Raw genomic sequence first — 17,626 nt, 5'->3', positions numbered from 1 at the left:
CAGAAGAAGGGATCGGTTGGTAGGACATGTTCTGAGGCATCAAGGGATCACCAATTTCGTATTGGAGGGCAGCGTGGAGGGTAAAAATCGTAGAGGAAGACCAAGAGATGACTACACTAAGCAGATTCAGAAGGATATAGGTTGCAGTAGGTACTGGGAGATGAAGAAGCTTGCACAGGATACAGTAGCATGGAGAGCTGCATCAAATCAGTCTCAGGACTGAAGACCACAACAACAACAACAACAACAAAAACAACAGTCTTAAATTATTTTTTACGTTAATGAAGGTTAGACTCACTGAATCTTAATAATCGGGGCGGCGCCCAGCCATACTTATGTAAACAGAAGCGAAAGAAGGTACTACTCATACCCAACTCAACTGCGCATACGGAAGAGCCCGCCCGCCACTGCTCAAACGAATCTAATTTAAACAGTTGTCACGTCACAGTCATCGGAGGCAATTTGTTATTAGGAAGCATTGCATAGTCTTCCTAAAGCCTTTGACACACTTTGCTGTTGGCAGACGCTTGTATGAGCACTGTGGTTTTTTTCCTCCAATACGGCACATTTCCTTTGCAACTCAAGTTTTATATTCGTTTTTTTCTCTAGTTCATGTTTCGTTGCTGCAGTATTATTCTGCAATAGCGGGATACAGTAATACTCTTTGTTAAAGTATTGGTTCTTACCAGTCAGAATCACAAAAATTTAGCTGAAAACTAAAACAATGGAAAATTCCCGGAATTCTAAAAAATTCCCGGGTTTTTCCCGGATCTCCCGGTTGACCCGGGTCGTATACACCCTGACTTGAGCAACGTTCATTATTTTCAGTGTTATAGAAAAGTTTTTGTAGAATGTAAATACTTTACAACAAAAGGAAACCACTCACCGAAAAGCAGAAGTGTTGACTTGTCGATAGGCACATTCAAAAGGAAGGAAACTGACTAGTTTTTGGGTTTTATCCTTTCACGGGCTACAGTAACATCACACACAGATGCACCTATGAGTTACTTGGTGCCAGTAAACTGACTAAATAGCCAATCTAGCTAACACCATGTAAGGGCATAGGCATGTATCTGTATTTTGTTTTGCCGGCCGCGGTGGTCTCGCGGTTCTAGGCGCGCAGTCCGGAACCGTGGGACTGCTACGGTCGCAGGTTCGAATCCTGCCTCGGGCATGGATGTGTGTGATGTCCTTAGGCTAGTTAGGTTTAAGTAGTTCTAAGTTCTAGGGGACTAATGACCACAGCAGTTGAGTCCCATAGTGCTCAGAGCCATTTGAGCCATTTGTATTTTGTTTTACTCTAGTTCACCAAAGGATAACATCCGAAAGCTAGCAATGTTTCTTCCTTTTGTGTGTGCCTACAAACAACTCAAAACTTCTGCTTCTCAGTGAGTGGTCTTCTTTAATTCTAAAGTATTTACGTGCATGAGTTTCAAGTATGCAAGCCCCAATACATATCTAAAAGATGAATACTAAAACTTTGAATAAGAAAGTGACTTTTGATGAACAAACTCACAATGCCATTCCACAGTTTTCTGGTCAGAAGCTTCCTGACGTCCGGCAGCGAGCTGCGTATAACAAGCAGGTGATCTTGATACTGCGTCGAGCTGCTTTACGGAAATGTTTCTGGAAGTTTTTGCTATAACAGGTGGGTTAGAAAGTGATGTGAATTACCTCAGATGTTCCTACACACTGGTATCTTTAGCTGTCCACCGAAATGAGATTTAAGAATATAGGGAATGGAGTGCAAACCAACTCGTGACTTTATGTCTACATTGCACGAGACCTACTACAGGCCACGAGCAGATACAGCACTCTTAACGGTTCGTGAAGAGTGACAACACTTCCTCCTTACACTTCCGCAGCTTACAGTGTTGCAAGTCTGTGCATTTTGCCAGTTTTAGTATTCTGAGGGGGTGAGCAATCATATAGGATGGCTTAAGTGAATGACTTCAACTTATTCTCTGCAGCAGCTGGGTTTTATGTCTATGACTGTACATTTTAGAAATGGAATGACTTGTATTTTTTGCTCCAGTAACCTGATTGTGATTAATTAATACCTTTAAACTCATTAATAAAAAATATTTGCTGCTTTTTTGATAGTGTACTTACTTCACCAAGGTACCTTTCAAAACACAGCTTCAGCATCTGCGATTCAGTTGGTCATTGAACGACCATCATTGTAATGAAACATACCACAAATGTGTACCTGTGAATTCTGCTGACAGTTGTATTTGCCATTGCAGTGAAGTAGCTTCCACATGTTGTTTACAATTATCATGGACTAGTTATTTCACTGTGATGTCAAATACAATATCGTATCAGCAACATTCATACATATGCATTTCTTGTGTGTTGACATGACAATGAAGAAACCAGTATACGATTAGTGTAAACAACATGTAGAATTTTCTTTGTTCTGATAGCAAATACAACAGTATTAGCAAAATTCGAAAACCAACTGAAACCCTATGGTGAATCTGTACTCTGAAATGTACACTGGCAAATTAAAAGACAGTAGATGGACTTTATTATTAAGTTTTACATTCATTTCACTGTATGGGGTTTTCCCTAATATAGTAATTATGGATGCCATAAAATCATATGTTTTTTATCTTAAGCACAAATAAAATGGCCTATGCCAGACACTTCTCCAACACTTCTGTTTATAATCCAATTGTTGCCATTGTTTTCACAAACTGAGGATAGTAAGAAAACTTCTTGACAATCAAGGAAAGCTAAATATGTACACATATGACAATGAATATTTAATCAACAGACAGCAAACTTCATTAGCAAACATGAAAATATTTATATCAAATAAAGGGTCAAAAAGCTTTAAACAGTCAATGACTATCTAAACATGCATATCTGTATAACAGAAATATAATAAATGTTTTATTCAAAATGTTGTTCCACATAATCATTTCCTCAACAGAAGTATTGCAATATTACCTGAGACAATGAAGTTTATATAGACAAATAAAAAAGTTCAGAAACTCTTAGGAGGTATGTCGTAATTGTTTTACCTATATACATAAATAATTGACTTTGGAGATTCAATAAGTACATCAACAACAATTATCCTATGTATTATTGAATACAAATTGCATATAATATAATTAATTTAATAGATATGATTTTTTTATGAAAACCTAAAGCTGTGTTCAGATGAACAGAAGCTAGCCACAAGATAGTGTGATGATGTGAAGGCAGTATGAAAGAGATAAATATCTATCTCACACTTTCAAAGTACGAGGATTATTTTGCTTTCGTGTTCCTGAATGCTGCTTTCTCTTATTTCCTGTAGCAACTAGAAAAGGAATCTCCCAATTTAAGGTATATGAGGTTAGTCAGTAAAACTCCATTCACATTTGTTTCTGGAGTTTTAAGTATGTATTTTTCATCTGTAATGATAATAAGCAAGCTATTTCTTCTTCACGAGTCCAACAGCATACAAAACTGATGTGCTGTCAGATATATCTTTTCTCTTAAGAGTAGTTTTACTTTGGGTGGAGACTGCAGAACGTGTCTTAACTGACAAGTTATTACTCCTGAGCATGCAGTGATTAGTTTCAACATTAGTAGTGGAGCTTATGCTTTTAACATTAGCCATATAAGATTCTTTTATAAGATTATTAATTGGATACATGTCTAAGTTTTTTAATGTTCTGCTTCCCAAGCATTTTAGGCTCTCACATGTCCTAGAAACTCTTAGAAGTGATCTGCAATGATATGGTCTTCTTTGGCAGCTTGTCTTATGTCTAATCAGATGGCCATCAGTTCTGAAAATATTATTGCACTTGGTGCAAATGTGTAGTCTGTGCAAATGAACCTTTGCCATTCTCATTAAAGTTTGCTCTGTTACTTTGTGTGTTTGGCCCTGAGCATACCCATGATCATGACATACCCTTCTAAAAACACATTCATTCAGATAATGGAGCTGTCTTAAAATTTTTGAAACAAATTTCTTCCTACAATGTCTGCACTGAAAGAACTTCTGACAAACACTTTTATGCAAGACATGACTCCTCATACATCTGAACAGTTTTTCACAATAGGAGCATCTGATAAAACTTGGGGAGAAGGAAGGAACAAATGCAGGTCCTTCAAGAACTGTTCGCAAGGGTAAATCATGCAAGAAGGCATCATACAAGATTGCATTGGTGTAGAACACTTTGTCAGTATAAACTAAGAAATTAGTACTATCTCCATTTTCGTTCAGACCTGTTAGATATATTACATTATATGCTCCATTTTTATAGTCAGATAGTTCATTCCAATCCACATTTAACACAAATGGCTGTGCAACACAGTCGCTCTTAGAAACATCTGATGAATTATTTGAAACTTCTTGTTGAACTGTATGGTGTGTGATTTCGGATGATGTCCACATAACCTCGTCCGAACACACACTTGATGCACACGTACTTGTAACACAGGAAGAATTAGATAGGATATTATTGGTATTTCTCTGATTTTCATCATTTTCTGCAACAAGGGCCCCAGAGGAATCAGCATACATTGATGTTGGTGTTTCAGTTCCAGATGTACCATTATCTGAGGGACACGTGTTGTTCAGTAATGGGGTAACTGATTCATCAGGATGTCTCAGATCTTCTGGTGGGAAAACTTCTTCTTCTAACATACATTCTTCGTTATTATCATGGTAATGATCAACTCCTGTTAAGTAGCAGCAGTTATTACTAGGATTTTTACTCTGTTCTGTGTTAATTATATCATGAGATGAGTTTTTCAAAACAGTGGGACTATTTGATAACTGTGTCTGATTTGGGCCTTGGTATTCTTCATTGACCTGCTCATCAAGGACTCCATACAGCGTCCTTTCACTGCTGCCTACCAGCTGGATGTTCTGAAAAGACAAAAGCAATTATTTCAAACAGAAAAATAGATGAGTGTTCCAAATTTGCTTTATACAATATTTGATTTATTTATTTTGAGCTTACAATTGGTGGTATTGGCTGTGGGACTTGAAGCAAAAAATTATACCTACTGTAACAAACTCACCTCATTACTGGCACAAATGCCTATCTTTCCCCTTTGTGGCACTCTGTCTTTTGACAATTTCTGAAGTTTATCAGCTCTTTTACAATTGGTCTTGAACACATAAAACAAGTCGATCTTGTGCACGCATTTAGGACAGACATATCTTGAATGCTTATCATCTTTTGAAACCTGAAAGAAATGGTAATTTTTAAAACTGCTAGAAGTTGTTATGATACTGATTGTGACTTAAATTGGAAACAATCCAATAAATATAGATACAAATATACACAATATATTGTGTTCATAGACCAGTAATGGTATAGGCTGACACAGAGTACTAAAAGTAGAAAATAGATCGAACAAATCTGAAAAACTGAGAGAAATCTGTCAGGTAATAGCAAACAACAAGTTGTCAAATAGTTATATTGATCGATATTTCTCAAATGCCAAGAAGCAAGAGATTAACCTTTAAAATGTTCATTACATTTTAATACCATCTGTAATGATCATGGTATTGAATGTAGAGCATTATTTTTATGTCTTGTACTTTATAATATCGACTATCTCAAATACAAATGTTGAATCACTAGATGTTTAAAACTACATTTTTTTGGTTTGTTTATGTAAAGTGCAAGCCATGCCCAATATTCACTCACAATTGGACCGCAACTACACAACACCGACTTCGCCCCATTTATATTATATACAAGGCTTGACCAGAAATTAAAGTGATAGAAGTACAATCTCCAGGTCACCAGGTGTTTGGAAGAAACTATCATTTCTGGCGTGTGTCGGACAACGCTTGAGCCCTTTGTGTTAGCATAGCAGGCAGTGGTTGGCACAACAGAAAGAATACACAACGGTAATCTGCGGTTGTGGGTCGTGTCCCTCTGCAGAAATATATTTTTTATTTTCAGTTTTCACGTTACGTGCATTGCAACTAAACCGAAATAATTCTCACTACATTGTAATTATTAATCTATTTATAAAATGTTTGTAAATGAATGGAAAATGAAACTTTGAGAATGTTAATAAATTTCAAAGAAGGGGTAGTAATTAAGGCATAAATGAGGACTACAGAGTATAAATTATGTACTTTCATTAGTTTGAAGTTAATGATTTACATGTTCTGTGGTGATATGCATCATAAAAACAAGGCGAGCAGTAATGTTCTCGGCATCTTGCACACCTCATAAACGATTACAAGATTATTTTGATTTTTTTTCATAGAAAATCAAACTTGGTATACATTCATAAAATGTTCTCTCTCATCACACAGTGTGGAAGCACATTTCTTATAACACATCATTTTGCCTGATATTGGGCCAACATAGCTGGTGAGGTACAATGAGATTTATTGGATGCAGTCTCCTGGGCATGTAATTTCTTTTTCTGCCTCGATAAGGGTAATTTTGAATCTTTTTGGTGGAATTCTCTACCTGACGATAAAAACAGACATCACAGATATTGCACCAGTGGAGTGCTTTTCGGTGTGTGTGTTTGTTGGGGGAGGGGGGGGGGGGGCAAGCATCAGTTTAATAGTGCACGATGGCATTCCATCTTAACAAACCTCGTTTTATAATTGTGGACTTGGTTGTACTCTCACTATGAATCAGTTTACAGAAGAAAGTTGTTCTCCTGCACGTAGGGATTCGTCAAAGCGGCAATATTTTTTTCGGTGTAGGGCTGTTGAAAAAGTTTCCCAGATTTTGAAAAGGTAATGAAGACATTCCTACCTGTTCTTCTACACGGCTACTCTGCAATTCACAGTTGAGATCCTGACAGCGGGTTTATCGAACCAACTATTTTCGTACTGTCCCACACACTACCGGTGCGCAGGACAAACGAACACTTCATTCTTTCAGTGTGCGCTTAGATTTCTCTTATTTTATTACAATGACCATTTCTTCCTATCTTGGTGGGTGTCAACAAAATATTTTTGCATCTGGAGGAGAACGCTAAAATTAGAAACTTCATGAAAAGGGCTCACCGAAACAAAAAAATCTTTGTTTTAATGATCGCCACTCGAAATCCTGTATGATGTCCGTGACACTCTCTCCACTATTTCCCGATATACAAAACGTGCTACACCTCTTTGAACTTTTTAGATGTCTTCCATCCCATACTGCATAGCAAAACTCTAGCAGAGGGTGGACAACGGTATCGCAGTCACTCTTTGTAGTAGACCTACTCCACCTTCTAAGTGTTCTGCCTATAAAGCACAGTCTTTTGTTTGTTTTCTCAATAAAATTATCCATGTGATCGTTCCAATTTAAGTTGTTCGTAACTTTAATTTCTAGGTACCCTATTTAGTTGCCCGCATCTCGTGGTCGTGCGGTAGCGTTCTCGCTTCCCACGCCATGGTTCCCGGGTTCGATTCCCGGCGGGGTCAGGGATTTTCTCTGCCTCGTGATGGCTGGGTGTTGTGTGCTGTCCTTAGGTTAGTTCGGTTTAAGTAGTTCTAAGTTCTAGGGGACTGATGACCATAGATGTTAAGTCCCATAGTACTCAGAGCCATTTGAACCTATTTCGTTGAGTCGACGGTCTTTAAATTTGTCCCATTTATGATATAACCGAAATTCAAGATTCCTTTTAGTATTCATGTGGAGACCTCAGGATTTTCACTATTTAGATAACTTGTCTGAATCAATTTGAAATTGGTTTGGTCTTCTGATGACTACTCAGATAGTCTCTTGCCGGTATATCGTTTATGTCGACTGGAAACAGCTGAGGGCCTAGAACACTTCATTGGGGAACGTCTGACACTTCTGGTTTACTCGGTGACTTTCCTCCAGTTACGTAGAACTTTGACATTTCTGACAGAAAATCGCGAAATCAGTCGCACAACTGAGAAAATACGCCATAGGCACACAATTTGATAAGCCACTTATGAATAACTGTACCAAAAGCCTTTTCGAAATCTAGAAACAAGGCATCAATTTAAAATCCTCTGTCAATGAAACTCAATACTTTGTGAGAATAAAGAGCTATTTGTATTTCACAAGAATGATATTTTCCGAATCTGCGCTTCCTGGAGGTAATTCATGATGTTCTAACACAGTGATATGGGTCGTTAATCCGTCGGATTACTCGTACTTCCTTTCTTGGGGTTGTTTGGGGAACGAGACCAGTCAGCTAGGTCATCGGTCTCATCGGATTAGGGAAGGCCTGGGAAGGAAGTCGGCCGTGCCGTTTCAAAGGAACCATTCAGACATTAGCCTGAAGCGATTTAGGGAAAACACGGAAAACCTAAATCAGGATGGTCGGACGCGGGATTGAACCGTGGTCCTCTCGAATGTGAGTCCAGTGTGTTAGCCACTGAGCCACCTCGCTCGGTTATTTCCTTTCTTGAGTATTCATGTGACCTGTACAGGTTTATAGGCGCTACAGTCTGGAGCCGAGCGACCGCTACGGTCGCAGGTTCGAATCCTGCCTGGGGTACGGACGTGTGTGATGTCCTTAGGTTAGTTAGGTTTAATTAGTTCTAAGTTCTAGGCGACTGATGACCTCAGAAGTTAAGTCGCGTAGTGCTCAGAGCCATTCGAACCATTTTTGAACCTGTACAGGTGATGGTAATTGGAAGACAAACTGGGACGAAAGCCACACTGGTTTGCGGACAGGGATAATAGAGGCAGGTGCTGGTATGGGTGGTTATGCGTAAGTTGAGAGAGGATGGATTCATAGACCTTCCTAACACTGACGTGAGAGTTGCAAGGGAAGGAAGGGGGTCAGAAATCCTTTATATATCTGTAGATAACGCAGTCGTAACCGAAAGCAGTACTGCATTTCTTGTGGAGGACTTGTTTAATATCGTGTGATGTGAGTGGTGTATTCAGTTGTCTGTTTTATGTTATCGAAGTACTAGAAAGTGGTTCAAGGTGTGAGGCAGTGCTATCTGTACAGTCATGAACCGTAGGGAATAGTGATAAGTCGAAAAAGTGTCGTCAGGAATTGTGAAGATATTGGAGAGATTGTAAAAGAAGTGATTACCTGGTGAAGTAGGACATATTTATTGTAGAAAAGAAGGCAGTAAGGTGCAAAACTGTTGATGGTGACCCAGTGGAAAGGTTACCGGTACTTGGAGGCGATTATTGGAAATTTGGAGTTATGTCTGGTGCGTGTTTTGCACCTGTCCCAGCGTATGTTTCTAATGTTTCTTTGGATTTATTGGTGGTAAGAGTGTATCCCAGTCACGAGTCTGTAGGGGCAAGTATTACTGATGGGACTTCGAAGAAGAAACAGAGCTTATTGCGGGAGAGTGAGACAGAAGGATGGATTGGTTTGGTTAGAATATGGGCGGGCATGACATCTAAGAAGGTTTGCTGTAGAAAAGTAGCAACATGGGAGACATCATCACAACACTGGAAGATAATTTGAGTAGCCTATGATGTGGGTACTGATGGCTTCCTGATAGGCACTCCAGTTGGTGTGGGAGTAGTATTGAATAACTTTACCATGGACGTTGGGATTCGATACGTGGGGTTTGGGTAATGGGTAGCGTAGGTAAGTTGTTCCAGCTCGTAGGCCTGCCTGGTGACAGTCAGACAGGCACAGGCACATGTGAGCAGAGGGAAGACAGCTCACACCATCAGTCTTGCACTCGAGCCGTAGCGTATGAGATTGTACCGCATTGGCTAAGCACAAAAGGGCGGAACTGGTCAACTAGTTCACATATTCACAGAACGCGTCCAATAGGACTGTCTTGTTGGTAGAGGAGGAGGAAATTCAACATCCCGTCGACAACGAGATCATTAGAGACGGAGCACAAGCTCGGATTAGGGAAGGATGGGGAACCACCCCTGCATTTGCCTGAAGTGATCTAGGGAAATCAAACCTAAATCAGGATGGTCGGTCGCGGGATTGAACCGTCGTCGTCCTCAATGCGGGTCCAGTGTACTAACCACTGCGCCAAGTCGCTTGGTCTTGTTGGTAGACTAGCCGCATGTGGCTATTTGTGAGTACGCTGAGGGACACCTGGGCGCACTTTTGCCTGATGGAGCATGCTAGAACAGCTTGGTATAGAGGATAGTGAGATGTATGGATCGGTGGTCACTTGCATTTATATCAAGGACTTCTACAGTAATACGCCCAAGGAGGTTATCTGATGCTAGGACAACATTGGACAATGAGTTATTTTCAGGGTGAGTGTGACATGGATGGTGACTTTATCACATTGGATAGTATCGGTAAACCGACACCATTGCTGGTGCTCGGTTTGTGGAATGGCTGTGGATGTTGCGATTAGCAGAAATAATATTGATTCAGAAGTTGGGCGAGGAAGTCATAAGAAATAGCATGGATAGGTCTGTTTATTTATGGTGGAACAGATTATGGTAATGGTTTTGCCAAGAGAGTGAATTGAGATGTTCGATTGTACGATTGTACAGGGGATATTGCTGAACAGAGATGTTCTTTTGGCGGCAAATACCAACTCTGCCTGGGGCCATTACGAGGGTTTACCTGGGGACGTTTGGATGGTGTGATAAGGTTGGAAGAAGTTTCATTAATGATGAAGGTACCGACTTGCCATTTGGAAACAGTGGGCATAAATAATAGTTTGTTTTCGGGTAGAACTAGATATTGCACAATAAGATATTGTAGAGCTGCTGCACCTCAACTCAAGTTCAGAAAGTGGCGACGGCTGGAAGGAGTTTAGACTAGGATATAAAGGCAGTTTAAAATGAAGCATATTTAGGAATAGGGGATTTGGGTGTTTCGGTGGAATACAGGCCAGGGTGCAGGGGGGATTTATTGGAGGCTGTATGGTCTTTGGAAGGGGGTGAGTATTCTCTAAAACGATGGTTATAAACATTAGGTCCTCAGCAGCGGGTGGTGCGTGAAGGAATTTTTACGATAAATATAGCTATCAATATGATGAATGGATACCGTTATTCGTTATTTCGTGGGTGGGGGCTTGACTTTATACTTGGAAGAATAGGTCAGATGAGACTGTTTGCAGATTTTGCATGTGGGAGGGAGGCAAGATTGGGGTACTGAGGGCTTTGCAATGAGTTTTTTCAGTCAGCATGAGGTGATTATAACACAATAGGTTTGACAGCGGTATGACTGGGTTTGGGACTGCGAGTTTGAGAATTTAACTTTTTTTTGGTAAATCGGGGCTGTCCCTTTAAATAGCTTGTCTTTTGTGGAGATAAATTCAGTGAACACTCAGGAAAGGATGGCAGAATTATTGTAATTTTTTTATTTGGAGGGCTTTATGTATTCCAGTGTCAGGATGGGAGTTGAATTCAGATTCCACCTCCTCACCTGTGAGCTCAGAGTCGACCTTGGTAACAGCAGCAGTGTTGGAGGCAGAACAACGGGGAATCTGAATTTGATTGGTTTCAGGCTGTGGTGGAGGGAGGACATAGATGTCCATTGGGATCTAATGTAATGCTGTTGTTGCTGATTTAAGGTCTTAGAAACTACACATTCACGATCATCAATATTATCACCCCCCCTCCCCAGTATGCGATCTGTGTACCCCATCTGTCTATGCCTCGAGTTAATGCCATTTACAGGTGTGTGGATGTACTCTAAATGCTTGTGTAATTTGTATCTGAGGTGGGACTTAAGTACCAGCCCAGTTTTCACCTAGTGGGACATGGGAAACCGCCTGAAAACCAAATCCAGGCTGCCTGGATCACCAGGCTCGTTAATCCACAAGGTGGACTTGAACCTCAGTCCAGAAAGAGGCATGTTAACATACATGGCTATCATGCGGGCTTTTTTTTTGGGTCATCAGTCTTCTGCCTGGTTTGATGTGGCCCACCACGAATCCCTCTCCTGCGCCAAACTCTTCATCTCAGAGTAGCACTTGCAACCTATATCCTCAATTATTTGGTGGAGGTATTCCAATCTCTATCTTCTTCTACGTTTTTGCCCTCTTCAGCTCCCTCTAGTACTATGTAAGTCATTCCCTGATGTCTTGACATATGTCCTACCACTCTGTCCTTCCTCATCAGTTTTTTCCACATATTCCTTTCCTCTCTGATTCTGCACAGAACTTCCTCATTCTTTACCTTATCATTCCACGTAATTTTCAATAATTGTCTGTAGCACCACATATTAAATGCTTCAGTTCTTTTCTATTCCGGTTTTCCCACAGTCCATGTTTCACTACCACACAATACTCTGCTCCAAACGTACATTCTCAGAAATTTCTTCCCCAAATTAAGGTCTATGTTTGACACTAGTAGACTTCTCTTGGTCAGGAATGCCCTTTTTTCCAGTGCTAGTCTGCTTCTGGTGCTTTCCTTGCTCCGACTGTCATTGGTTATTTTGCTGCCTAGGTAGCAGAATACCTTAAGTCATCTACTTCGTGACCATGAATCCTGACGTTAAGTTTCTCAGTGTTCTCATTTCTCCTACTTCTAGTTACTGCTGTCTTTCTTCGATTTACTCTCAATCCATATTCTATACTCATCAGACCATTCCATTCAGCAAATCATGTCATTCTTCTTCACTTTCACTCAGGATAGCAATGTCATCTGTGAATCATATCACTGATATCCTTCCACCTTGAATTTTAATCCCACTCCTGAATCTTTCTTTTATTTTTATCGTTGCTTCTTCAGTGTACATATTGAACAGTAGTGGCGAAAGACTATACCCTGTCTGGCACCCACAGTCGCTCGCCTTACATGAAGCCCTTTGGGCAATGCTAGTGCCATTGTTGACAACAGCATACTGCAATCAGACAGAGGAGTTGAAAGGCGCATTTCACAGTAGGCCCATGCTTTCCCACTAGCTGTGCACTCGGTCAAGATTGTGTGGATCACAAGTTTTTGGCAGCTTCACACTCATCATGGATCATAAATCCAAGCACGTTGTTCTTGGTCGTCCACCCTTACTATTCCCTCTTGGCTCTTGTACATATTGTATATTACCAGTCTCTCCCTTCAACTTATCCCTACTTTTATCAGGATTTCGAAAACCTTGCAGCATTTTACATTGTCGAACGCCTTTCCCAGATCCATAAATTCTATGAACGTCTCTGGATTTTTCTTTAGTCTCGCTTCCATTATCAATGACAACGTAAGAATTGCACCTCTGGTGCCTTTACTTTTCCTAAAGCCAAACTAATCGTCATCTAAAACATCCTCAATTTTCTTTTCCATTCTCCTGAATATTATTCTTGTCAGCAACTTGGATGCATGAGCTGTTAAGTTGATTGCGCTATATTTCTCACACTTGTCAGCTCTTGCAGTTTTCGGAACTATGTGGATGATATCTTTCCAAAAGTCAGATGGTATGTCGCCAGACACACACATTCTACGCATCAAAGCGAATAGTCGTTTTGTTGCCTCTTCCCCCAACGATCTCAGAAAATCTGATGGAATGTTACTTATCTCTTCTGCCTTATTTTATCTTACGTCCTCCAGACCTCTCTTAAATTCTGATTTTAATACTGTGTCCCCCATCTTTTCTAAATCGACTCCTGTTTCTTCTTCTATCACATTAGACAAATCTTCCCCTCATAGAGGCCTTCATGGACTCTTTTCACCTATCTGCTCTCTCCTCTGCATTTAAAAGCAGAATTCTCATTGCAATCTTAATCTTCCCACCTTTGCTTTTAATTTTACCGAACGTTGTTTTGACTTTCCCTTATGCTGAGCTAGTCCTTCCCACAGTCATTTCTTTTCAATTTCTTCACATTTTTCCATGCAGCCATTTCGTTTTAGCTTCCCTGGACTTTCTATTTATTTCATCCCTCAGCGACTTTCTGTATTCCTGAGTGTCCCTGAACATTTTTGTACTTCTTTCTTTCGTTGATCAACTGAAGTATTTCTTCTGTTATTCATGGTTTCTTCGCAGTTCCCTTCTTTGTGCCTATGTTTTTCTTTCCAACTTCCACGATTGCCCTTTTTAGAGATGTCCATTCCTCTTCGACAGTACTACCTACTGAGCTATTCCTTATCGCTGTATCAGTAGCCTTGGAGAAATTCAAGTGAATCTCGTCATTCCTTAGTACTTGCGCATCCTACTTCTTTGTGTATTGTGACTCCTGAATCTCTTAAACTTCGGCCTACTCTTCATCACTACTACATTGTATCTGATTTCGGAATCTCTGTCTGTCCATGATGTAATCGAACTGAATTCTTCCCATATCGCCCATCATTTTCCAAGTTTACCTCCTCCTCTCGTGATTCTTGAACAGAACATTCGCTGTCATTACCTGAAATTTATTGCAGAGCTCAGTTAGCCGTCTCCTCTCTCATTTTTTTTCCCAAGCACATATTCTCCTGTAACCGTTTCTTCCGCTTCTTTCTCTACAATTGCATTCCAGTCCCCCATGACTATTAGATTTTCATCTCCCTTTACGTACTGTATTACCCTATCTGTAGCCTCGCATACTTCCTGTCTCCTCACCTTCAGCTTGCGACATCGACATGTATACCTGAACTATCCTTGTCAGTGTTGGTTTGCTGTCGATTCTGACAAGAACAGTGCTATCACTGAACTGTTCACTATTCACAGTAACACACACTTTGCCCTACTTCCTATTCATAACGAATCCTACTCCCGTTATAGCGTTTTCTGTTGCTGTCGATATCACCCTGTACTCAACTGACCAAAAATATTTGCCTTCTTTCCATTTCAATTCACTGCCCTCTACTACAGGGTGGTCCATTGATCGTGACCGGGCCAAATATCTCACGAAATAAGCGTCAAACGAAAAAACTGCAAAGAACGATACTTGTCTAGCTTGAAGGGGGAAACCAGATGGCGCTATGGTTGACCCGCTAGATGGCGCTTCCGTAGGTCAAACGGGTATCAACTGCGATTTTTTTTAAGTAGGAGCTCCCATTGTTTTATTACATATTAGGGCAGTACGTAAAGAAATATGAATGTTTTAGTTGGACCACTTTTTTCGCTTTGTGATAGATGGCGCTGTAATAGTCACAAACATGTGGCTCACGATTTTAGACGAACAGTTGGTAACAGGTAGGTTTTTTAAATTAAAATACAAAACGTAGGAACATTTTATTTCGGCTGTTCCAATGTGATACATGATCCTTTGTGAACTTCTCATTTCTGAGAAAGCATGCTGTTACAGCATGATTACCTGTAAATACCACATTAATGCAATAAATGCTCAAAATGATGTTCGTCAACCTCAGTGCATTTGGCAATACGTGTAAAGACATTTCTCTCAACAGCGAGTAGTTCGCCTTCCGTAATGTTCACACATGCACTGACAATGCGCTGACGCATGTTGTCAAGCGTTGTCGGTGGATCATGATAGGAAATATCTTTCAACTCTCCACACAGAAATAAACCCGGGGACGTCAGATCCGGTGAACGCGTGGGCCATGGTATGGTGCTTCTGCGACCAATCCACCTGTCATGAAATATGCTATTCAATACCGCTTCAACTGCACACGAGCTATGTGCCGGACATCCATCATGTTGGGAGTACATCGCCATTATGTCATGCAGTGAAACATCTTGTAGTAACATCGGTAGAACATTACATAGGAAATCAGCATACATTGCACCATTTAGAATGCCATCGATAAAATGGGGGCCAATTATCCTTCCTCCCATAATACTGCACCACACATTAACCCGCCAAGGTCGCTGATGTTCCACTTGTCGCAGCCATCGTGGATTTTCCGTTTCTCAGTAGTGCATATTATGCCGGTTTACGTTACCGCTGTTGGTGAATGACGCTTCGTCGCTAAATAGAACGCGTGCAAAAATATCTGTCATCGTCCCGTAATTTCTCTTGTGCCCAGTGGCAGAACTGTATACGACGTTCAAAGCCGTCGCCATGCAATTCCTGGTGCCTAGAAATACGGTACGGGTGCAATCGATGTTGATGTAGCATTCTCAACACCGACGTTTTTGCGATTCCCGATTCACGCGCAACTTGTCTGCTCGTGATGTGCAGATTAGCCGCGACAACAGCTAAAACACCTACTTGGCCATCATCATTCGTTGCAGGTCGTGGTTGACGTTTCACATAGGGCTGAACAGTTTCAGTTTCCTTAAATAACATAACTATCCGGCGAGCGCTCCCGACACTTGAATGACGTCATCCACGATACCGAGCAGCATCCATAGCACACGCCCGTTGGGCATTTTGATCACAATAGCCATACATCAACACGATATCGACCTTTTCCGCAATTGGTAAACGGTCCCTATTAACACGGGTAATGTATCACGAGTCAAATACCGTCCGCACTGGCGGAATGTTACGTGATAAAACGTACTTATACGTTTGTGACTATTACAGCCCCATCTATCACAAAGCGAAAAAAGTGGTCCAACTAAAACATTCATATTTCCTTACGTACTACACGAATATGTAATAAAAAATGGGGGTTCCACTGGTATGCTGCTGATTACCACATAAAGATTGACTGATATCACTTGTCTGAGATGGAGAAAGAGTCTTGATGGAGGGGCCCGCATCTCGTGGTCGTGCGTTAGGGTTCTCGCTTCCCATGCTCGGGTTCCCGGGTTAGATTCCCGGCGGGGTCAGGGATTTTCTCTGCCTCGTGATGGCTAGGTGTTGTGTGACGTCCTTAGGTTAGTTAGGTTTAAGTAGTTGAGTTCTAGGGGACTGATGACCATATATTTTAAGTCCCATAGTGCTCAGAGCCATTTGAACCATTTTCTTGGTGGAGGGACAACACCTTCCGGGGATGACTAGCACCAAAACAGTGATTGCATACATGACTGCTATACGAGGAATCAATCGAAACAGAACACCCAGCCATCAGTTCACCATTAAAGACGAGTTTAAATGTAAAGGCTGTCAACCACCTATGGTGTGTGTGTGTGTGTGTGTGTGTGTGTGTGTGTGTGTGTGTTTGTGTGTTGGGGGACCAGCAGCAACGTAATGATTTACACCGTGTGATGTCCAACTTTCAGTCAGAGCCAATGGATCAAAACTTGTTCATGTCAGTTTAGAACCTGAAACAGACCTTGAAGTTGTGGCAGAGAACACAAAATATATGGCGGTGTATGACGCTGCATCATATGCTGCTTGGACATGTTACAGCAGAAAATAAAACAATATTTGAAAGAACAACACAGGGACCTCCTTTTGCGACTGATAGTATAGCCTGTGGGATATGGTCTTCTTCCTACAGTACAGGCAATGACACTTTACACTGGTCTGTGCTGGCGACTGAGTGGATCAATACCTGTATTTTTAATGGGGATTGGCGCATATGCTCGATGCCAGCACACAGACGGTGCTATTTTTCGACATATACATCGGAAGACAGGGACACAGTAAAAATATTATCGAATTCTCTACCTGGATGCTGTTAGCAGAGTTTTTGTAATTCGTGTTTTTCCCCTCTGATGGCTGATATAAAATAACGGTGGCAGAGAGAATGTTTTGGTGACAAACGTGAACGCACCCTGAGGGAACGCAGATCTGCTTCAGACTTCAGTACCTGTATGTAGTTTGGTGCAATGCGGTAGCGAAATCCTCGTCCTTTGGAAATGCTCCAAAACTCTTCCAGTTTCAATATGTTGTCACTGTCTTTATTTAAAATCATCCAGTGTGTGTATTGTGGGGGAGAAAGTTTCGTTTGGCGTTGGCCTTACACATTATACATTATTGGTGGAGCTAATACAACATAGTCCCATTTCC

At 40.9% G+C, this 17,626-nt stretch overlaps 1 protein-coding gene across 1 annotated transcript in view; it reads right to left on the bottom strand.

Moving 5' to 3' along the window:
• Positions 1–1,960: 1,960 nt before the first annotated feature.
• LOC126334832 (uncharacterized) overlaps positions 1,961–17,626 on the bottom strand; it is a 124,410-nt gene continuing 108,744 nt past the window's right edge. Inside the window, exons 2-3 of the mRNA XM_049997492.1 lie at positions 5,029–5,196; positions 1,961–4,873 (exon numbers count right to left, since the gene is read on the bottom strand). Coding sequence (XP_049853449.1) covers positions 3,428–4,873; positions 5,029–5,196 — 1,614 coding nt within the window. The 3' untranslated portion in view covers positions 1,961–3,427. The remainder of the gene's footprint in view (positions 4,874–5,028; positions 5,197–17,626) is intronic.

Source organism: Schistocerca gregaria, chromosome 2 (genome assembly GCF_023897955.1).
Source record: "Schistocerca gregaria isolate iqSchGreg1 chromosome 2, iqSchGreg1.2, whole genome shotgun sequence".
Taxonomy (NCBI): domain Eukaryota; kingdom Metazoa; phylum Arthropoda; class Insecta; order Orthoptera; family Acrididae; genus Schistocerca; species Schistocerca gregaria.
This window is presented reverse-complemented; position numbering and strand designations above follow the sequence as displayed.